General features: G+C 41.1%; 1 protein-coding gene across 1 annotated transcript in view; it reads right to left on the bottom strand.

Annotated features, from left to right (window-relative positions):
• The window catches only part of bmper (BMP binding endothelial regulator), a 53,046-nt gene that overhangs the window by 9,383 nt on the left and 19,862 nt on the right, over nt 1-23,801 (bottom strand). Inside the window, exons 5-12 of the mRNA XM_039806161.1 lie at nt 21,836-21,921; nt 8,611-8,739; nt 4,600-4,690; nt 3,864-3,946; nt 2,881-2,980; nt 1,753-1,862; nt 1,489-1,623; nt 554-658 (exon numbers count right to left, since the gene is read on the bottom strand). Of these exons, the coding sequence (XP_039662095.1) occupies nt 554-658; nt 1,489-1,623; nt 1,753-1,862; nt 2,881-2,980; nt 3,864-3,946; nt 4,600-4,690; nt 8,611-8,739; nt 21,836-21,921 (839 nt within the window). The remainder of the gene's footprint in view (nt 1-553; nt 659-1,488; nt 1,624-1,752; nt 1,863-2,880; nt 2,981-3,863; nt 3,947-4,599; nt 4,691-8,610; nt 8,740-21,835; nt 21,922-23,801) is intronic.

The raw sequence follows: 23,801 nt of genomic DNA, 5'->3' as shown, positions 1-23,801 counted from the left end.
GAACGCAGCGCAAACCTTTCTCCTGCCAGAAGTTCCCAGAGCGTTTGACAGCTTACGCCACGCTTCAGCTGCTCGTGAGATCACTAATGTGCTAAAAGGGCACCGTTCTATTGTAGAAGAGAAACCTCGCTGTTATAGAAATACCCTGAACGTGACAGGTTCAGTAGCGACTGTGTGTCTTTGAGCGAGACACTGATCCCCTGCAGGAAAGTGGATCTAACTTCTATCATAAATCAGACGCATATAAACCTATCAAATCTTCTTAATAACAAGTATCAAACTGACCTGAGTTGCACAAGGAAAGGGAAGATATAAGTCTGAAAATATGTAAATCAAGGAGAGTTGTCGTTTTGAGTCACGCATGTAAAGTGAAAATGATGGAGTTAGTCATGGGCAGTAAAGCGTCAGACAGAGAGAGGGAAAACAGATAAAGTGGAGTGACAGAAACAGAGCTGGAGGCTGTTAGTAAGTTGTAGGTCAAACTGTGATACCGTGTTATATATCCTGCAAACGGGATGTAAGCTGGTGATTGGCTGGTGGGCCTGTCACTCACCGAGGGGCAGCTGGTGATTGGTACACACTGTTTGGGCCGACACTCGATGTTTCCTTTAACACAGGCACAGAGAGTGCAGTTCACTGACGACCACATATCTCCTTCCTGCAGTAGACGAGAAACACGCCGTCAAAGACCAGAATACATCCAGACAGAGATACACCCAACCACCATCCATCCATCTGTCTATCTATCTATCTGTCTATGAACCGTCCATCCATCATCCAACCATCACCCAACCACCATCCATCCATCATTCATTTATCTGTCTATGCGTCATCCAACCATCATCCAACCATCACCTAACCACCATCCATCTGTCTATCTATCTATCTGTCTATGAACCGTCCATCCATCATCCAACCATCACCCAACCACCATCCATCCATCATTCATTTATCTGTCTATGCGTCATCCAACCATCATCCAACCATCACCTAACCACCATCCATCCATCCATCCATCCATCCATCATCCATCCATCCACCCATCTGTCTATGCATCATCAAACCATGACCCATCCACCCATCCATGCAGCAACAAACCACCATCCATCCAACCTTCTATCCAACCATTAATCCAACCTTCCTTCCTTCCTTCCTTCCTTCCATCCATCCATCCGTCTATCAATCATCCAACCATCATCCATCTGTCCATCCATCCATCATTCGTCCATCCATCCATCTGTCGTTCTGTCCATACTGTATATCAACTCATCCATCCATACATCAAACAATCCATTTATCATCATTCATTCATCCAAAATCACCCATCCATCCAGTCGTTATAGATTTCTCCATCTGCCTGTCCATCCACCCAGCCATTGTCCGTCCCTTCATCCATCCATGTCCCTTTATCTATCTCCATCCATTCTTCTCTCCTTTTCTTCACCCGCCCCTCCCTCCATCCCTCCAGTCTCCACTCGGCTCTCTCACCCTGTAGATCTTGTTCCGGACTCTGCAGTACTTCACCTCCTCCACCTTCACGTAGGACAGACACTCCTCGCAGCACTGGTCGCCGTGGCAACTCCCTGGCTGAGAGCACCGCTTCTTGCACACCACCGTGGAATCCTGGGAGGAAGAAAAACAAGCAAACAAGATCAGATGTATGTAATGTGGTTGTGGAGTAAACTTCAGATAAAAAGAACATAGGAGGCTATGTTTTGCTGTAATGGTGGTGGAGGACATCCAGGCCGGTACCTTGCAGGTGCAGGTGGTGCAGTTGTCGTGTATGAAGGACGTGCCGTTCTCGTACACTTCGCTGTGGAACAAACAGCTTCCTGAATACAGATCAAACACCTTCCTCTGACCTGACGGGGGAGGAGGAGGAGGAGACAGTCAAAGATAAGAAGCATAGAGACACAAAAACTCACAATAATGAGTTATTTGGTGACTTTTGGGGTTAGCTTGCACAAGTATTTGCTTAGAGTTGTGGTTCACCCTTTTGTCATTCAACGGTGCATTCAGACACTGCACGGGAAATTAGAAAGGGTGCAAGTGCACGCAGGACGATTGATGCAACTTTGCTCAGAAGTGAAGGAATCATAAACAATGTGATAAATGTTTGCAGATTTTCATTTCAACCAATCAATCACCACAGCAACCGTTAACCAGTCAGACCCGTTTTCAAATTTTATTTTTATATCAGCAATGTGAATCAACCAAATTGCCCCAAAATAATAACATGGATGCATGCATGTACGTTGTATGGAACCAATACAACATACTTTGCAGGTAAAATTAATTATTACTTCCATTTATTTTGTTTGTTTTACTCAATTTCATAGCATTTGAAAAAAAAAAAAATTCTATGTTTTTTTAACAGTATCCCACTCAACTTGACATAAACCAGTCTGTGATTCACTCAACATCCTCTGATCTAAACTATTAGTCAAAATAATCCATAATTTCTGCTTTTTTTAAACTTAAAAATTAGGTATAATGTCATTTAAATTAGGTTTATTGACCATGAGTGGCCAATAAAAGTTCATTTTCAATTTTGTCCCGGAAGGACAACAAGTTCATGGTCGATGGGAAGACAACACAAGGGTTAAATAAATAAACCCCAGTAAGGTTGTAAAATGAGGGGTGTCATATGGACATGGTAAGGGACCAATCGATGATGTCCTAGAAGCCACACGGGAAGTGGAGTCCTCACCAATGACGGAGAAAACGGGAAACAAGAAACAAAACCAACAACGCTAAACTCTATAAATAAAACCTGGTGAACATCAGCACTGCTTCTACCGCTCCAGCACCTGCGGAGTTGTTTTACATCGACCTCCACCAAAGGTGACGGGTCAGAAAGAGGGAACTACTGGTCTTTACCGAGACATCTGGGACAACACTGTCCAGACGGGGTGTGGCTGAGGTGGGCGGGGCAGGAAAGGACAGGACACACCTCCCTCATGCAGAGAGTCCGCCCTCCCTGGAACAACAGCAACAAAACACAATTTAATTAACATGTGATGGTCCCTCACACAGTGACTTCTACACTGGGGGAAATTCTTTTGTGCATCCAAGTGATAAATAAAAAATCTGCCTATTATACTCTGGTTGATAAAGGTATAGTTTGAGGTGTTTTATATCTTTTCTATACCATTTCATCACTAATTATCCTAAAATATTATTATATTATTAACACGTTTTGTTTCATTGGTGAGTTAATATTTGGGAAGTGTGTTGGGTGTAAATCTTATTATCACCAAAACTAAAGAGCATTGCACTGGTGTTTATTGACGCTACATGAATGAACAATTTGTTCAAAAAAACGCTTCTGCAGCCAGTTCATGTTCATGTTCAGCTGTGTATTGGTGTGCATGTAAGAAATAATCAGCTTCAGAACAATATTTATGTCACTTCGACAGGTTTCATGTGCATAGACTAAAAATAAAATATAGTGCAGTCTATTAGTAGCCTAGTTTATATGAAAACTTTTGTTTCTTCTTCTGAGAAACAGAGCAGGAAATAACAATTTAACACAATTCACCTATGTGTGTGTGTGTGTGTGTGTGTGTGTGTGTGTGTGTGTGTGTGTGTGTTAACAAGCCTACAGGTCGCCCCAACTAGTTGCAAGCCCATTAATGCTGTAATGTGTTTATGGACATACCTGTTGGGTTTGTTTGTCTAATGGGGGAGAAGGGAGGGAAAAAAATTAAGAAGGGGATGTTGTTCCAACCAAAAGTTTGTGACTCCCCGGAGAATCGCAGCTTAGACTGTAAGCGTGTGTGTGTGTGTGTGTGTGTGTGTGTGTGTGTGTGTGTGTGTGTGTGTGTGTGTGTGTGTGTGTGTGTGTGTGTGTGTGTACTCACAGTACAGGTGCACTTGATGCAGGGTTTGCCCTCAGGACTGAACTCCTCCTTCTCTTTGTACAGGCGACCCTCAAAGATGCAACCTGCAGGAGGAGCAGTTACACGCGACATTTTAAACACATCACTCGCTTTCTTTCACTCACACTCACACATCTATCTCATCACTGCACCTGAGGCTCGTATACTGTATATAGAGCAGTTTAGAAAATATGAATTCAACAGGTTTTTACTGAGGCCAAATGCACAAAACCTGTTTAATAAAATGACAACATTTACAAACTAAAATTGTTGGAATTCTGGAGGTAGTAAATGCAAAACATGTAATTTCTTTCTGTAGTTTATTTTATTTTTCAAACATTTTTGTATCACTGTGTTATTTTGAATTGATCCAGTTTGATAAATGTGTAAAAGTAATGACTGAAGACTAAAAATTAGCACATTTTGAGGTGAAATATGACTTTGGTCAAATGTAAACACCACCCAGGTCTTTTTATTTACTTGTGAATAAAATTAAAAATAAACAAAGTACTAAGGTGAATTTTTTTTTACAACATGCAGGTCTTCATCTTAGAATTACTTTGGGCAGTGAATTAAAGTGTCATTAGAAACACTAAATGCTGTCTTTTATTGTCTTAGAAATCCAGAAGCTTTTAAAGATTTTGAAATAAAAAACACAAACATTAGACATTTGATTATGTAAAGCGGGTGTATTTGACAATATGGAGTCAGTACTCACTGGGGCAGGTGGGGCAGCACTTCTTGGGGTGGATTTTGGGGTTCTTGCAGTGGACCACACACTGTACATCCGCCTCAGTGACAACACCTTCCTGTCACAGCCAGCAGGTAAATCATTTTCTCAGTTTGTACGTTTTATAGGCTTTTCTTCTGACAGTTGTTCATATGACTTTGATGCCTATAATCTGTCCTTCCTCCATGATTTATGTCCCACCATTCTTGTCTTCCTTCCATCTATGCTCCTCCTCACTTGATGCCTGTATTTAAATTTGTGATGTTTCTTGCCTCTACTACTGCTTCAATATTTCTTTTGGGCTTTTTTTCTTTCTATGCATCCCTCTTTTCACCTTTCCCTTAAATGGATAGTTCAGATGTTTTGAGCTACCTGAGTGTGGTTGCATGAGCTACTTCTCCATAGTCAGTGTGTTAGCTACAGTAGATGTTTGGAGAAGCAGGCAGGAGTACCGACACAGAAGCTAAGCAATGTACTGCTGTGGCAAGGGCAGCAGCTAAACCCATTTTCTATACATCAGTTTAAGTGTACGCTATATTTAGAATATTTTCAGCGCTTCACCTGGCTGTCAGACAGCCCTTTACGACGGGGAACTGAAGCCGTTATCTCTGCTCTCTTCAAAGCCTCCAGACTCCTTTGATAAAAACAGCAATTTTACTTTGCAGAACATGGGAGTTGCTCAGTTAGTTAGTTAGTGTTATCGTGTGACTTTGGTGAATCTGAACTAAGGCCTGTGTGTAGTGATTTCTAACAATAAAAAAAACAGAGTGTAAACTGTAATTTCCCCACTGGGGATCAATAAACAGTATCAATTAAATTAATTAAATTAAAACAATAGCTACACAATAACACAAACTGACGGATCAAGGGAGCAGCGGCGGCCTAAAGGTTAGAGAAGCGAGCTTGTGACCGGGAGGTCATCGGTTCAATCGACCCAGATCAAATCTTCCTCAGCACCACCACTGAGGCGCCCTTGAGCAAGGCCATTAACCCCAACCACTCCAGTGGCCAGCAGATCAGACTGTGGTTGTAATGGGCAGCGTCCAGGTATGAATGTGGAACTGTGTGAATGTGATCAGGGCGTTCCTGCAAGAGAGAGGCTTCCTCTCAGTGAACCTCCCCTGAATAAATAAAGGTAAATAAAGGTAAAAAAAAAAAAGAAGAAAAAAAAGGCAGCGGTAGACCAGCAACTCCCGTGTTCTGCCAGGTAAAATTACTGTTTTTGGCAAAGAAGTCTGGTGGCTTCAAGGAGAGTATAGGAAGTAAAGTAGTGTATAATGTTGTAAATATAGCGTATACCTAAACTGATATAGATGTTTTAGGTGTCTAAAATGGGTTTAGCTGCGGCCCCCATGGCTTAGCTACCATGGCGGTCCTCCTGCCTGCTTCTCCAAACTGGAGGCGTGCCGAGCGCCATCTACTGTAGCTAATATAATAATAATAATAATAATAATAATAATAATAATAATGTAGCTCCTACAACCACACTTTCTTCTTACCCATGATAATATAACCTATTTGCTCTCTTCCTTCCCTTATTTCTCCTTGTTTTTCCTCTCTTACTTGGCTATCCACTCTCTTCCCCCCCTTACCTTTTCTACCTCCTTTTTTAGTTCTACATCCTTTGCTTCCTTCTTTCCTTCTTCCATATCTTTGTTTCTTTCATTTCTTATATTCCTTCCTCTACCTTCCTCTAACAACAGCATGCTTGTGTTGTTTCAGACCCGAGGTCAGACGTCTGAGCTGAAACAACACTGCCTGCTCGCTTCATCTCTCATCTGCTGACAGTCAGTTAGCGTAGCCAGGCTGGATTCAACACACACACACACACACACACACACACACACACACACACACACACACACACACACACACACACACACACACACACACACACACACACACACACACACACACACACACACACACACACACACACACACACACACACACCCCACCTGAAAGAGAGCAAGAGAGAGAGTACAGTCATAAACATTTAGTTTTCTTAGTTTTCATACAATGTAATACAAAGAATTTAAACGCTGTCTCTGTCAAGTTATGATATATTATATAATGTTGCTGATTGGCTGTCTAACGTTACACATCGTAGAGACACACAGAAAAAACTCTACGTTACACAGAGAGTCATTTATGTTTGTTTTATAAAATTAATATCGAAAAAAAAGTATCATTCAGGAACCGGTATCAAAGTCACGGTATCGGTACCTACATTTTTTTTAACGATACCGAGCCCTACCTTTAAGTCAGACTCAAGTCTATAGGCTCGAGCTGCCCGGTTACGCCACACCCACTCGTCCACTCAGCACTAAATCAACAGCCTATTCATTTCGTCCCATTTGCAATAAGTGGTCTCAGATCAATCTTTAACATTTCCACACAGCGAAACAGGATCACAACCATTGATCTGCTTTCCTCCGTGGAAGCCAACCCCTGTGATATGGTAGCAGTGCGGAGGAGGACAGACAGGAGATCCCACAGAGACTCGGTCCTTGCTAACGCAGATTGATGTGACACCTCTTCTATCTTCTGGTGTGTAAATACTGTATATATATAATGTATACTTTTTTTAAATAGCCATTGTGAATACATTTCAAGCCAATTATAACTCAATACTGTTACATAACATAAACTGGTTAATTAAGGCTGTTTTAAAGTAAATTGCTCCCAATAAAGTGATCCAGTGTGGCTGGGAGTCTCTTTAACTGTGTGTATGATTTCACGAACATAAGAAAGCGGTGATATGACATGTAGGAGTCGGGGAGTTTTCCAAAGCAATGACACAGAGGGGTCCTAAATTTGGTCACAGCGCGGCCACAAGTCAACCGCATAATAGAAAACTTAACACGGGTTGTCAGAGAGGCGAGGGGCTTTCCATGTCCGAGTTTGTTCCACCTCCCTTAACGAAGTGCTGCCTCGTAAAACGCCAAAACCACAAACAAAAGGGCCGCGCCCCTGCTGAAAGCTAGGTGTGTGTGTGTGTGTGTGTGTGTGTGTGTGTGTTTTGTGTGTCTGTGTGTGTGTGTCTGTGTCTGTGTGTGTGTGTGTCTCAGTCTTTCAAAAAACCACTTTAGACGTCACACCAAATCCTTACAGGGGACTCAGTTCAGTTTAAGACTGGTCAGTTTGATTAGGCTAGTGTTCATGTTAAGGTTGACCATGGTGACTTCTTCTCAGAAGTACAGACAAATATAAAAACCTGCATGTGTAGCAGTAAGTAAAGCCTACGTGAGGAGAGGAGAAGATGAGGATGAGGATCTGAGAGAGTAAGGCATAGTGAGAAGTTTCTGGCTCATAAAAGCAACTGTATTCTGTGGCCTGTAAACCCAACGGTGAACCCCTTTCACCAGCCGCACTGTCTCCACACACTGCAGCTCTGTGTGTGTGTGTGTGTGTGTGTGTGTGTGTGTGTGTGTGTGTGTGTGTGTGTGTGTGTGTGTGTGTGTGTGTGTGAGTGAATGAGCACGAGAGAGAGAGAGAGAGAGAGAGAGAGAGAGAGAGAGAGAGGTAAATAATGCAGCTTTACTCCCACAGGTCAAATTTAGGTCGGACCGTTTAGGTACTGTACATAAAGTGGTTCCTGAAGGGTGTGTGTGTGTGTGTGTGTGTGTGTGTGTGTGTGTGTGTGTGTGTGTGTGTGTGTGTGTGTGTGTTTATGTGTGTGTGTTTGACTGGAGAGGCTCTGGTTAGCATCTCTACCGGTGTGTTATTACAGTCTCCTATTAGTGCGGAGCAGCTGCAGGTACTGTAGTCCTATAATAAACCATCCCAGGGTAATCATTATTATCACTGCTGGTTGCAATATGGTAACAAAAGGAACACAGACTTCACCCAAAGTGTTCATTTCCTCCACTGAGTTCAATTTGGAGAATCAGAGGGCAGTACAAGTAATGAAACTTTTAACCATGAATATTAAGATTTGTGTTTCCACAATCCTCTTATTCTGGCTCCGTCCATCTGTCTGTCTGCCCACCTGTCCACCTGTCCACCTGTCCACCTGTCCGTCTTACCTTTACACCTCTCGCAGCAGGCTCCGGTCTGTTTCACCACCAGAGCACAGTCCTCAGAGACCAGTGGGCATTTCTCCTGTTTGCAGTCTGCCTTCCCCTCCTGCAGCACAGAGAGAGAAAGAGAGAGAGAAAATAGAAAGGGAAAGTGAGTCAATTGGCAAGTGTTATATTTTCCATCATACTGTATGCCATTTTTATTTATTTTTTCGGAATCAGAAAAGGTTTTATTGCCACCATTAGCACACTTATGTGGATTTTGCCTTGTTGAAAGGTGCATACATAAACAAACATATTACACATTAATATGAAATAAACAATAAATACAGAAAAACAAATGTATGCATACAAAAAAAAGGTTTGGGTTTGGGAGGCTGAACGGGTTGAGTGCAGAATTTGTATGTGCAATGGGCAGATGTAAAGTCCAGGATGAAGGTTAGTGCAAGGCAGGCTAATAACACACTCCTTTACTATTTTCATTTAGTTTGAATTCTCATTCTCTCTTTCATTAATGGAAGTCAAATATACTATATACTCCAGTCTGATACATATTATACAAAAAAATACAGAAAACCTTTTACGTTATTCATTCATTTTGTTTGTGAATTGAAAAAAAGTCTTGTTTTAGTTTGGCCTTCATGAATTGTACAGTGTTTACTGTTGTACAGTGGAGGAAGTTAGCGTTCAGTTCAAGTTAAAGACACGAGGTAGTGGCATCTTTACTTCTTTAAAGTCCCTGAAAACTTTCTATTACTCTATTTAAAATATTCATAACTTAATACGCAGAACCTTTTATGAGAAAAAAAAGTATCTTTAAGTATAATTTATGAAGAGTTTCAAACTCAGAAACTCAGCTAATCTGCTTTATCAGGACTGTGTGGGTGTGCATTGATAAGATTTGATTGACATTAGCATAGCAACAACAAATCCACCTATATTTCTTCAGGTATTTGGTCATAAACCAAAGTATTGACGGATTATTTGACTTGATGGTGGTGCAAGATTAAAAGTCAGAGAAATCCCCAAATTTATTGCGATTCATCCTGAGGGGGGGGATGAATATCTGTACAAAATGTCATGGCAATCCATTCAATATTTGGTTGACATTGTCATCCCTACAGCAACTCCACTAGCAAAAATAACCACAATTTAACTTTAAATGTTTTCATGATAATGTTTTCATCTGCACATCACCTCTGTGCTCTGCTATCACAGATGTTTAGAAGTCTGCAGCTTGTTTCTGAAAGTAAAAGGTGACTCAATCTCCACAGTTTAGCTGTGAATTTTCACACCAACTCAACAATCCTCCTGTCACCTTTAGAAACACTGCACACTGTATCCGTCATCGGCACTAAAACTGCACTGTGGGACTGCACTTGCTTAATCCGCTCGACTTTCACACCCAGCTTTTATAGCTGATTTTATCCACATGCTGTGTGTGTGTGCTTTATTTTACACACTGTGAGGGTTTATAAAGTGGAGGCTGGCGGGTCCCCGTCACGGCCCTGTGGCACTGCGGCAGGCGGCTCTAACAAGGACGGATCAAAAGAGGGCGAAAATAAATCGGAGTGGTTTAATATAGTAGCAGCGCTCCAACTAAACCCAAACCACACTGAGGACAGATGATGTCATGACAAAGGGGGAGGGAGGGAAGGGACAAAGATGGAAAGAGGGGGGAAAAAAAGAGAAAGTGAAATAAGCGGGAGGGAAAAGAAGTGCGATAAAGGAAAGCGGAAAAGGGCAAAATCTCCTTTTGCACATTCAGCTTCATCTAGAGATCTATCGGAAACTTTCCATCTCAACACAAGATGGGGTCAGTATTCTGAAAAAAAAGTAAATCTGGCAGTACAGTGGGAGAGGGTGTATAGGGCCAAATGCTGATTCTATAATGGCTGTTTTTTTTTGTTTTTTTATGTGAGGCCCTCTGTCTCAGTTAATATGTGATTTGTCCAACCTTATTAGATCTTGGATCTCTTCTACACTCGCAGGCTTAACTACCAGCTCCATTTTTCCATCTCAGTTACTTTATAAATAAAAGAGGTGGAGGATCCAGCCCACAGAGGGGAGAGTCTGGTCAAATAGGAAGAAGCTGCAACATGTTGAGGAACAGGCGAGTAGAGCAGCTGGTGAACAATGCAACATTCATTTCATCTTCCAGCAACAGGTGCTACAGAAGCTCGGGTGAATTACAGTCATTTGTCTTTAAGAGGAGTTTTTATTTTATTTATTGTTGATTGATAATTGTGTTTCCGGTGGTGAAATGGACATTAACTCAAGAACTGTATTTTACAAATGTTGAGGTACTTGTACTTTACTTTTTTTCATTCCACTTGTACTAAACGCTACATTTCAGAGAAGAAATATTGTACTTTTTACTCCACAACATTAATCTGACAGCTTTAGCTACTAGTTACTTTAACAATTAGGGTTTTTGCACACAAAACACATGTAGTTTATAAAATATGTTTTACTATTAATTCAACTACCCAACAATATAACGATCTACAAGTACATCTGAAAGTAGTTGATTGACAGAACGGTTTGGATCGATTCCAGTTTCTAAAATGTGAGGATTTTTTTTGCTTAAGCAACATTTTCAATGCAGGACTTTTACTTGAAACAGAGTATTTTTACAGTGTGCTATCAGTACTTTTACTCAGTATAGTTTAGTTTATTTTGATCACATAGATACACATCACATACATAACATAAAAAAGTGTCACCTTATTTCGTACAGTGTCATCTTAACTCATTTCTGACCAATACTGACCGATAAAGGTGAAAAGGTGTAGGCTGAAGCATTTGCTTATTACACCTACCCTTTTTACATTCTATTTTATTTATATTTTGTTCTTAGATCCCTCAGAATCGTATCAATCTTCTTAAATGTATTGTTATTAATTTCTCTATGTTATATACATATCACCTATTAACACATTACGTGCAAAAGATATGAAACAAAATACATTCTCACATTGCCATACATGCCTCACTCTTATATTTGTTTAAGTAAAGTATCTGGATACTTCTTCCACCAATGTGTATTTCTAATGACAACATGAGTGGAGTGAAGGCTGATTTGAGCATTTTTAACATTGTCCCCGGTTGAATCATCAGAACAAACAGCGTGACATTGTTGACAGTAAGAGAGAAACAGGAAGAACACCGGGACATGAGACCATTATGTTAATATGAAGAGAGCTGGCCATAACTACCCAAAACAGATGTACCAAAACAGGTGTATTCACTTACCAACAATTCGCAACCAGGAACTCTTTGAGTAACTCTGGAAGGTTATCTGCGTTTCAAGCGCAGGAACTGGGTTTAGTTTTGGTTTTCAAAGTCTGACACTATGATGCCTATGGGATCATGATCATGCTATGTGTTCCCATTCAACCACTCACACTCAACAATTGAGCCAAGATAGCCTCAAATTGCTGTTTGACATAACGTTAGACTACACCAGATACATAAAATAGGTCTGTCCTCATGAATTTATTAGTTTCTGACTGTAAGAAAAACAATGCAAATCCCCAAAACTACTGTATTTCTAAAATGTGACCAAATCACACACATTTGGGCTATTCTTTGTGATCTTCTTTTGATAACTAATGTAATATTTTTTCGCTTTCATTCCCTGAAACCTCGCCGGAAACTGTTTGGAGTCTGCCTGGGGAGGCCCACCTCACACTTTAAAAACCTCTGCTGTAGATATTAAATCAGTAGACTCTTGGAAACAGAAGTCTGCATTATCGTGGCACGGTAATGCAGTTTACATGCAAATTGATTTGTGAAGTCACAAAAAGCAATGCAGACATGATGTTCATGACGCTTGATGTTAGATAACACAACTCAAGCCAGGTTGAAGACTCTACTGAGACGTGAATGTAAAACAACTGTATGTCTGGCAGAGAAGACACAATGCACTGTAAAACACAGCAGCAGCATTGTTACAAAATGGTCAACTTCAATGTAAAGTAGGGCTGCAACTAACCATTATTTTCATTGTTGATTAATCTGTTGACTATTTTCTCGATGAATCAAGTAGTTGTTTGGTGTATAAAATGCCAGAAAATGGTGAAAAATGAGGATCAGTGTTTCCCAAAAAGCCAGAGATGAAGTCCTGAAATGTCTTGTTTTGTCCACAACTCAAAGACATTCAGTTTACTGTCACAGAGGAGAGAAGAAACTAGAACATATTCACATTTAAGAAACTGCAATCACAGAATCTTTGATCAGAAACCGATTGATTATCATAATAGATTAATTTGATACTTTGATACATCTAATCGATGGACCTTTGCAGCTCTAGTGTAAAGTACATGTGATTTGTGTTAAATTAGACACAAAAACAAACAGGAAGGGTCCTTTAAAGAACCGTGGACAATTTGGTCGCCAAGGTCATGTCTGTTTCTCTCTCTCTCTCTCTGTTATCCATTAGCACAAAGTGGTGTTAGTACATGCCCCCCCCTAACACCCCCCAATTCACTCTCACCCTTCTTGTCTCAGGGTCAAAGGTCACCACGGGTCACCACGCCTTATAAACACTCGACATACCACCACGGCACCAGGCTGGTCGCCTGGACGGCTGGCTGTCGCCGAGGGTGACGACCCTCCATCCCCCACACACACACACACACACACACACACAAACACACAGTGGGCTAAAACATTGGTATGCTCGTAAGCGTGTGTGTCAGAGAAAGGGAAAGTGTTTGTGTGTGTCGGTGCGTATACATGCTACTGTATTGAGATACGAGGGTTTTCACTGGGGCTGCAACTACCCATTCATACATTTTTATTGTCGATTAACCTGTCGACTATTTTCCCAAAAAGCCAAAGATGTCGTCCTCGAATGTCTCGTTTTGTCCACAACTCAAAGACATTCAGTTTACTGTCACAGAGGAGAGAAGAGACTAGAACATATTCACAAAAGTAGGAATCAGAGAGTCTGGACTTTTATTTAAAGGTTACTCAAAACGATTATCAAAATAGTTGGTGATTAATTTAATAGTCGACAACTAATCGATTAATCTTACAGCTCTAATTTCAAATTAATTTTATTTGTGTGTTTGACCAGAGACTTCCTAACTCTCAGAGTGTTTTTATTTCTTTCTTAAGATTATTTTTTGGGGCTTTTCAGCCTTTAATTGACAGGACAGCTAGATGAGAAAGGGAGAGAGAGAGAGAGGGGGAAGACATGCAGGAAATCGTCACAGGTCGGCCTCGAACCCTGGACCTCTGCGTCGAGGCATAAGCCTCTCAGTATATGTGCGCCTGCTCTACCCACTGAGCCAACCCGGCCAACCTTTATTTCTTTAGTTTACACTAAACCACCAAAATAAAAGTAGCAGCTTTCCTCATAATCTTTTGGAAGAGCTTTAAGTGGAAATTGCCAAACTATGTGCAGGACACAGGAAGCTTCAGTGAGCTGTTTGGACATCAAAGACACACAAGGTTTCAGTGTGAGACAAAAATAGTCTTTAAAATCAGATTTTACCCACAGCATTTCAAATTCAATCATTATTAACTCATTTAGTGAAGGTAAGGTCGACGGCAGGAATCCTATTATTGACAGAGTTCATGTTGTGTCCAGGGTTTACGTGTACGTTACATGTGCTTGTTTTTCTGCTTTTAAAGTCTACATGAAGCCATAGAAAAAAAAAGTTTTTTTGGTTAGAAAAGATCTATATAAATTAAGTGCAGATATAATACAAATAATTATGTGACTGTAGTTTACTGTCAGTTTTGAATAAGCAGGGATGATTCTTTTCATCAAAAGTTTTTATGTTTTAGTTTTTTTTTTTGTCATTTATGTTTGCATGTTATTGACTTGGAGGGATTTTACCGATTTTGTTCTGAACTAGGTTTTGACTGTATGTCATATTTGAGTAAATACCAGAATAAAAAGCAAAGTTACTTCAGATTGCATCAGGGGACAGAATATTTACTACTCATCATCAGAAACTGCAAAGAAACATCGTCAAGAGTTTTAATGAGCAATTTTGAGACAAAACTGATCAATAAAAGACTGACAGGAACATTTTTATCGGCATTAAATGATCTTTTTTTTTCTTCTCGAATGGATAACATGTTCCACATTTGTCTGACAATTGCCACTAGGAGGCGACAGTGTTCACTATTTCTCCTGGTCTTTTTCTTCCTCACTCCTTCTCCTCATCATCACTCAGCTCCTGCCCATTGATTTCTCCCATCATCCATCACTTTCTCCTCCTCTGTCTGCAATCATCTCCCACGTCTTCTTTCTTTTTTTCCCCTTTCCAAATTCAAATTTAACAAGCTTCACTGGCCTACATGTCGCCAATATCCCCCGTACTCTCCCTTCTTACTCTCTTCCACTTTGTTTTTCCATCTTCCTCTCCAAGGTAATCACTCTCTCCTCTGTTTTTTGAGACGTTTGTCTCAAAATGTAAAGCCTCTTGTCTTACTTCTACCCCCTCCTCTCTTCCCTTTCATGCGTTCTCTCCGTCATGGTGAAGGATAGAGAGATCAGTCAGGCTCTGTCAGCGCAGGAGAGGAGCTCTCAACTTAAGCCCTTGGCCATCACCGCCCGCCCACCTCCTCTTGTCACCATGACCTTCCACCTTTCACCCTTCCTCCAAAAACAAACAGGTCGCGACCCCCCCCCCCCGCCATAGAGCAGGAGCCACAGTAGCTCACAGGGACGAGGCGGGCGTAGAGAGACGCCGATGGGAACCGCTTTCCCCAAAAGCGAGTCGTCTTCTCTGCCAGAGGGCGCTGAGCGTCTACGTACGTTTTCTCCAAAAGCAACGTAAAAACGTCACCGCTGGCTGGTCGGAGTCGAAAATAAGTTGCACACAACCATGAAAACTGAACTTCATTTTGAGCAGGATTGCTGCAAATATAATTTGAATCAACTTACATTTTGGTAAAAATAAATAAATCCAGTTTTATATCCTCTTAATAAAGCTGTCTTATTCCATATTTACAGTATATTCTGTATCTTGTTGCAGGTCTTTATTAAATAAATCAATCTAAAACTTTTCACGGACACCCTGGTAGAGTGCAACAGCCCCTTGGGGGTCCCTGGACCCTACTTTGAGAATCACTTATAGACAAACAGCATGCACCTGGTACTGGTGATGAAGGTTTGAGGACCGAAAAAGTTGTAAATAAAGTCAGTACAAGTCTTAGTTATAATGAGGCAAAACCTTGCATCGGCACAGCAAATATTTGGTCATATTTCTTTGATAAATGATGATGAATCAATAATCTTGTTGCTTTAAATTTTCTGGTGATCGACTGATAAAGCCATCAGCCCTTATTATCCTTTACTTTTACTGAATTTGGATATTTGGAACTGGATTTTCTTTCTCTCACAAAGACTCTTGTGGCGCTGAGGACACAATAACGTTAATTCAAAATCAGTTAATCATATTCCAGAGTTTTTATACACTGAGGCTTTTTATCATAGACTGTAAATATTAATATTAACAGGCTGTGCTTTTTATTGGAACTTGTCCTTTGGTCTCCCCGACTGACCCTGTCCTGTGTTTTATCTCCCTCTCTAACAACTCAGACACTCTTCTCATCTCTTGTTTCCAGAAGACAAGTGAGACAAAAAGAGATAAAGAGGCAGAGTAGGAGACTGGAAGGAGGAAAATCTATATAAAGCCAAATAAGGTATTAGATCATTTCATACTGTATTTCTGTATTGTGTCCATCCATTTTAATTCTTTACCTTTTTATCATTTGTTAACACAAGATTTGTTAAAGCGATAAAGTTCAAGTTGATTCACGCTAACGCTTTACGTCACTGATATTTTCCGTTGTATGTTATAGGTGAACGCGCACCTGTTTTATATATATAGCTTTTTTTTTTTTCGTACTGTTTGAGTTGAGACACTGACTGGAAACAACCTTTGCCCCCCCCCTCAGATCGATCACAGCTACTGAGTGTTAAACTCCTCTGTGTGTCATGCATCTGGAATGTTTGTTTGCTGGATTAACGGGGCTGCTGGGACCTCTGACCTCCTCACCGTTGGGTGCTGCTTGTAATGTTGGAAAATGTGTAAAACTCATATTAAATCCCAGCGGGATGAGAGCAGCCGATTCAATGTCTGTTTGTTGTTGAGGGACTTTTTTTTTCTTCCTTTTATGTTCACAGAAATGAAAAAAAATGACTTGATGCCATTTGTTTTGCGTTCGTGCGCTAATCTTTCATATTGATTGATTGCGAAATGAATCATCCCCTCTTCAGATAGGAAAGTTTGAAGCGTCAGTCGGCTCATTTGCGACGCAGCAGAGTGAACAACCAAACTCGTTTGTGTGTGCATATTTGTGCAATATTTGTCTCTTGGGATAGATTTTTGTTGTTGCTGTACATGCCGTCAGAACACGAACCTGCGGAGTCTCTTCTGATTGGCTCATTCATACTTTCTACTTAAAGCCTGTGTGTCAATGAAGATCAGAAGCTTTTGCTTGATTTGGAGCTGTGAAAGATTTTAATTATATGATAATCCTTCAAGGTCCCTTAACTGATACAATGTTGGCGTTGTTTAAGCCCAGATGCTCACTGGACGTCCCAGTCATAGCGGACATCAGGGAGTCATAGTGGAGCCTCGTCTGTGACCTCCCTATTGTTACCAGCGTGTTTAATATTTTGATTGGTAGTCAGATATATTGTACATATTTTTTTCCTCCGACAAGGAGGTTTTCTTTTCGGTTCGGTTTGTTTGTTTGTCTGTTTTGTCAGCAGGATTACGCACAAACTGCTGGCCCGCTCTCCATAAACCTTGGTGGAAGGGTGTGGCATGGGCTGAGGAAGAAGCTAATACATTTTGGAGCGGATCCAAATCACGATGCGGAAGCACAAATTATTTTTAACTTTTGTCAACATTGCAAGATTGAAGGTCATGGCGGAGGTCTGCACTCACCGAGTGCCCTTCTACTTTATAGTCATTTTTCATATTTATATTGTAATTAGATCTGCAAAGATGAATTGATCAGTTTTCAACCATTAAATTAATCGCCAAACATTTTGATAATCGATTAATCGGTTTGAGTTTTTTTTGATAAAAAAGTAAAACTTCTCTGATTGCAGTTGTGGACAAAACGAGACATTTGAGGACGTCATCTTGGGCTTTTTGGGAAACACTGATCCACATAACTCACCATTTACCAAACCACTAATCGACTAAACGAGAAAGTAATTGTCAGATCGTCTATGAAAACAATTGTTAGTTGCAGCCCTAATTGTAATTATCTTCTATTCTATATTTATGTTTCTTGATTCTTGCAACCAGTGGTGTAGTCTATGTGATACGCAGGTACTCCAGGATTTCCATATACCCACTTCCATTATATTTTTGATATATTTTGAATTGTCATCTGCTATTTTCTTCTTCACATAGGCTAAATAAAGGTATTTCAACCGTAAATTGGTGCATAAAAGTGTATCCAAATACAGGAAATGAAGTCGTTGATGCTCAAAACGTCCTTGGGGGAGGACAACCAGACCCCCCCCCCCCCACACACACACACACACACACACCAAAAGGCAGATTCTGGCCAATATATATACAGTACAGTATAACCACTACAATACACTAGACTACACCACTGCTTGCAACACTTGTTTTATTTATATTATTTCATTTTCTCTTACTAAGTTTACCAACACACCAAAGCAAATTCCTTGTATGTGAAAACCTACTTAACAATAAACCAGATTTTGATTCTGATTAGCGTGACCAGAATATCAAGCCAACTATTGCCTCGGCCAAAGTCAAGTCAGCTAACGCAAAGATGTCCTCCTATAAAATATATATCCAGCTGATATTCCACCTGGCCTTACACTGAACACAGCATCCAGCTCTTATTCCCACATGGTGCTGAGAGGGAAATAAAAACAGCTGACATTTAGAGGTTTTGTTACACGCGAGAGAAAAAATCTGAACTACAACAAGTGACGGAGTGAAAAAACACCCAGAAAGGAGCCAATCTGAGGGCGAGCGATGGGAGGAAGAGCCGATGAGAGAGTGGAAAAAGACATGGAGATGAACAGACAGATAGACGAGGACGATGAAGAGCGTGACGGAGATGGACTGACTGCCTCCAAGATAACCGATCGTCATGGCGACCGACCTGTCAGTCAGTCTGTCAGCCACATCCACTCCTGGCCCCTTTACAGCTCTCTGCCTCACCCCGACTCACACAATGGCTCTTCTGTGTGTGTGTGTGTGTGTGTGTGTGTGTGTGTGTGTGTGTGTGTGTGTGTGTGTGTGTGTGTGTTGTGTGTGTGTGTGTGTGTCCACAGAGCCATTAGCAGGTACTCCGGACCAACTGGAGAGCCTATGAGTGACACTGGAGCCCCGATGGCTCCCCAACCCCCTAAAGACAGCCTGGCGACGTTTCGAGAGTCCGTCCTTTGGGGGATGAAGGAAGTGCGGTCACTGAAAAACTTTAGTTTTTGCTAAAGGTCTGGTTTTAACCTGGATGTTGTCTTACCAAGCATCAAAACGTTTCCTCTCGCTGCACGAGGAAACGGTTCAGAGTGAGCGGGATTCTCTGACATAAGTTAGAGAGAAAAGTAGTTGCTCATTATGCTGCAAATCAACCATAGAAGACCATAGAGGTAAAATGATAACAATAATATCAACCACTGAGGTGTTTCTCCAGCTCAAAACACCGAAAATGCAACTTTAATTTACATTTTGGCAATATTGATTTCCAGCTGTTTTTTTAACTATTAGATCCCAGCTATTTCCAGCAATACTAGCTTTGTCATATATCAAGAAATAAGTAAGCGATGGTATGAAACAAACTAAAGTAAAATCTGTGTAGAGTGCCGATTAAAATCATGCTATGCACGTCAAACTAAACCAGAAACATGTCACGTAACTAACAGAAACTTTTCATGATTTGTTACATAGAGTAATTGACTTAAAAAGAATATTGAAAATTTACCAGGCAATTGAAACTGGGAGCTTTTATCTGACTAATATCAGTTTGTGCTTGGAGGCAAAAAAGCCATGCATCTGTGATTTAAAAAGTTTTTAGGAAACAAACAAAGGCCAAATTCAATAAAGATTGAGCCCTGAATGTATATAAGTTTATGAGTGACTGGTCTGTGTGTGTGTGTGTGTGTGTGTGTGTGTGTGTGTGTGTGTGTGTGTGTGTGGGGGGGGTTAAAGCAGAGATGAAAGGCCGGCCATTGCCTGCTGATGACTGATAGCATTCAGCAGGGCTTTGGCTGATCTCTGCCTGATAACACAGAGGACGGCTCAGTCAGACTGCAGGCCGAGGGGAGCCTCAGAGCAGCCAATCAGAAGCCGACGGAACCTTTTACAAAGCCAATCAGAAGCTGGGGTTTGGATATCGAAAGTTTTTTTTGCCATGAATAAGAACATGTACAAACTGGTCATGTACAAGGTGACATATAGAGTCCCATTATGAGTTAATAATAGCCGAACAGGAGGCGAATAACGACCTTGTGCTGTTATATTCAATTTTTGTCTCAAATCAGAACACTTCAGAGTGAAATATAGCTCTTATACCATGACAACTACTCACTGTCATCTTTAACAGTCAGTTTAAAGGCCTCCGAAGTGGAAGAAAATGGCTTGTCAGTCTTAAAGCGCCTGAAACCACCTTTCTGATGTCCTGTGCATCATCTTATACACAGTTCCCCAAAATATTTTCATTTAACCAACATATTCAGTTTCCTGGTAAATGTGCAACCTTCACAAGAATTTAAAACAAAGTCTAACACAGGCGTAGCACTGATTGAGAACGATCAGAACAATCAGACTAATGATTGAATATACAGGGTATGGTTGAAGTGTCCTAACTTACCAGCCAATCAGAAACAAGCATCTTTAATCGACATGGTGCAGATAATTATATCAGTATTATACAGGATGTAGGGCTTGGTATCGTTCAAATAATGACGATAGCAGTACTCTTAAAGTGATACCGATAACAATAGAGTAATTCATTCGATACCCACTCATGTGAATGGAAGCATCTCGGCACACTGAACTGCCAACTCCGTCAAATACACCGCGCTTGACTATGCCAATCACATGTTGCATTAAATCGAAGAAGGGCAGCGATGATTGGCTGCGAGCAAAGCCATAGAAATATTTTTTTTATTTTTTGTAGAACTGGGTACAAAAAAGGATCGAACGCAGGTACTGTTTGATTGGAGAAGTTTCTATACCACTTAGTACTGGGTTCTTTCGTCGATACCTTAAAAGTATCGAGTGCCGATACTCAGCCCTAACAGTATGTAAAGTATATACCGAGGATGCAGATGAACAACATGCAGCCCTCAAGTTCACACCCGCGTGCTTCCTGGAGGGTAAAAAACCAAAACTTCTCTTTCAGCCGCTGTCTACGCAGTGACACAGAAAAGCCTTGTTGGTCCATTCTCATCCCCTAAAACAAAGACCTCTACAGCAGTAATGGGGGTAGAGTGGTGGTGTGGGGGTCATGGGTCAAAGAGCACATGTTCCAGGAAAGAGTCGTCCCCTAATGTTTTGTAGGCTGGTTTTAACTGCCGGGCCGAGTCAAGACAGCGTGACGACAGGCATGTCTGTTAAAACAAACAATCCCCACTTCTGTTTCACTGCAAGTTTGTTGTAAATCCTCAGAAAACAGTTAAGAGTCGCATTATAAAGCGCTTGCATGCACTCGCAAATCACTTAGCCGTTAAAAAACCTGCCATCCTGACTTCATGTGCCACAAAACATTTTCCGCAGTCTAAAGTTGCGTTATTACATCCTGAGTTGCATCGTTTTTTTTTTCATCCTCACTATCAACTTAATGTTTCACTGAAAAGGTTTTGTAAAGGCTTTTAAAAAAAAAGCTGCTTACAAAATGTACCATGAAATCAAACAATCCATACTTCATGTCTCGCATGAGATCCCGCCAAAGCCTTGCATTTCAAAGTCCTGGCGCAGCGTTACAAATCTTTCACAACCTTCTGATAACAAAAACCACACACAAAGATCAGTAATCGGCTTTACAAATATCACTATCAGCGCTTTAAGAGGTCATTTTATCCTATCAGTCAAAGTGGAAAAGCTGAAGCAGCCAAGTGGCTAAGAACAAACAGGGCGGGCGGCGAGTTGTTCACCTGGGGCAACAACGGCAAAAACTGCCAGCTCTGCAACATATTTGCCGGCACGGAAAGTGAAAGTAGTCGTTCTTACCAGACATACGCAGGTGATGCAGGGGTTGTCGGTGATGTTGGGGATGTGGAGGACTTCTCCTTCGTTCTCACAGCTGGCCTCGGTACCTGGGAAGGACAGCAGGAAGGTGGGAAAGGTGAGATGGAGGCTGAGAGTGAAAAACGGGTCTGGACTTTTGTCTCTGACCAACCCTCCTGAAGTACGCAATCACCCGTTGAGACAACATGACATCACACAGGCTCGTCTTAAATAAACTGTGAACTGAAAGCAGGTGAATCATGACCACAGAATTCACCGAGGTTATTTAAAGCTGCTCTAGCGACGCTCACAGTGACTGACCAGAGAATTATTAGCCGATTCTGCAGTTTGGCGTAGCTTTTATATTTTGCATTTTTTTAAGTTAGGAAAAAAAACACAGACAATACAAAGACAGCATGCAACAAAACAAACAGCTTTTTTTAGCGTCTTTGAGCTCACTGTTTTGGTTTTATGGCCCACAGCTTTACTGTTTAGGTTCAGTCTCAGCGCTCTCATGAACGTCAAGAACTAGCTGGTGAACATAGAGGGGCATCTAGCTGCAGATATTCTACTCTTGAGCTGGTGGTGACCAAAGCAGAGCTAAAAGGAGAGTGAATATTGGACTTACACTCAACAGGTAACACAAACACGACTCCAAATGAATGCTAATGTTTCTCGGTGTCTGGCAACATGTTAACAATTACAACTTTTTAGGGTGATAAAATGCAGGCTGTTCTCGTTAACTGTTCGTTCTTATACCAACGAAAAGTAATGCACTTTACAGATTTCATTTGTATATGACCCACATAATCGTGAGCCAGAATGTGCAGGGCTGCCTCAGGGAGGAGGTCAGGCGACGCAGTATAAAGAGCGACAAAGTCATACGCGTAGGGAGGAGGGATGGGTCAAACAATGGACTTTCACCCAGGAGAACGCTGGTAATGTTCCATATGAAAGCAAAAGTCAATGTTGTCTTATTTTAACTTAAATTTGTTACGTAACAAACTTTACGTTATACACTTTACGTTACATATTCTGCACTACAGGGTCTTGCACAGGTGCACTGATCGCCCGTGTTGCTGGACATTCGTAATTTAATGCCCCATAAAGTGTGCACAACTTTTCGTACGATATCATACGAACCGTTGTATGATGATACGTTGTAATACGTCAGTGTTGTGTACACAACAGCTTCTTCTGCTGCCCCCTAGTGGCAAAAAAACAAACAGATATTGTAAGTTTTTGTTTGTTTCTATTCCAATTTTGTGTTTCAATTCTGGAGAAAAGCAGCAGTTTCATCATTTGTACTCAACAGTGCATCCCGGCTACTACACCTGACTATTTCTTCTGTTTTTATGACATATTCATTTTGGGGGGTTTGTCTGTCCAGGTAAAAAGCCGTGACATTTAAACTGAGGTCTTAAAAAACGGGAATCACTCAGTTTGTTACGAGAGCAAATGTAACCTGAACCAACTACAGGAAACGACCCTAAACACAAGGGTTTATGGGTAGAAGCAGACAGATGTCAACATCTCAAAGCCAGCAGTTCCTTCTGTTTGGAGAGCTGCAGCAGAATGCAGCGAAATCCGGACCGATGCTCAGCTGTTTGGTTATGTGTCAGGTTTGTTTTGATTCCCTAAAACGATAACTTCCTTCCCAGTAGGAACTTACTGTCTCGAGCTGGAAGTTGAACCAGGGTCATCGGAGGAAAAAGGGTAAATCCCCACCTCTGACTGTTCTGTTTGCGTGCCCAACTACTTCCTGTTTCCTCCAGCTGATCCTGTCTGTCCTAGGAATAGAAATTATCTCACTGTTTGACCGCTGCATTTACTTTTAAGGAATTGGCTTCGACTTGAAATTTCCCAATACAATGGACTGAACAACCCCTGTGAATCAAGATCTGCCTGTTTCTCTATCACTAATGTTTTTTTTTTCTATTTATGTCTTGAACCCTTGTTTGTTATTTTC

This window comes from Perca fluviatilis, chromosome 7 (genome assembly GCF_010015445.1).
Source record: "Perca fluviatilis chromosome 7, GENO_Pfluv_1.0, whole genome shotgun sequence".
In the NCBI taxonomy this organism is placed as follows: Eukaryota; Metazoa; Chordata; class Actinopteri; order Perciformes; family Percidae; genus Perca; species Perca fluviatilis.
Note: the sequence above shows the minus strand (reverse complement) of the source record. Positions and strands in the feature narration are given on the sequence as shown.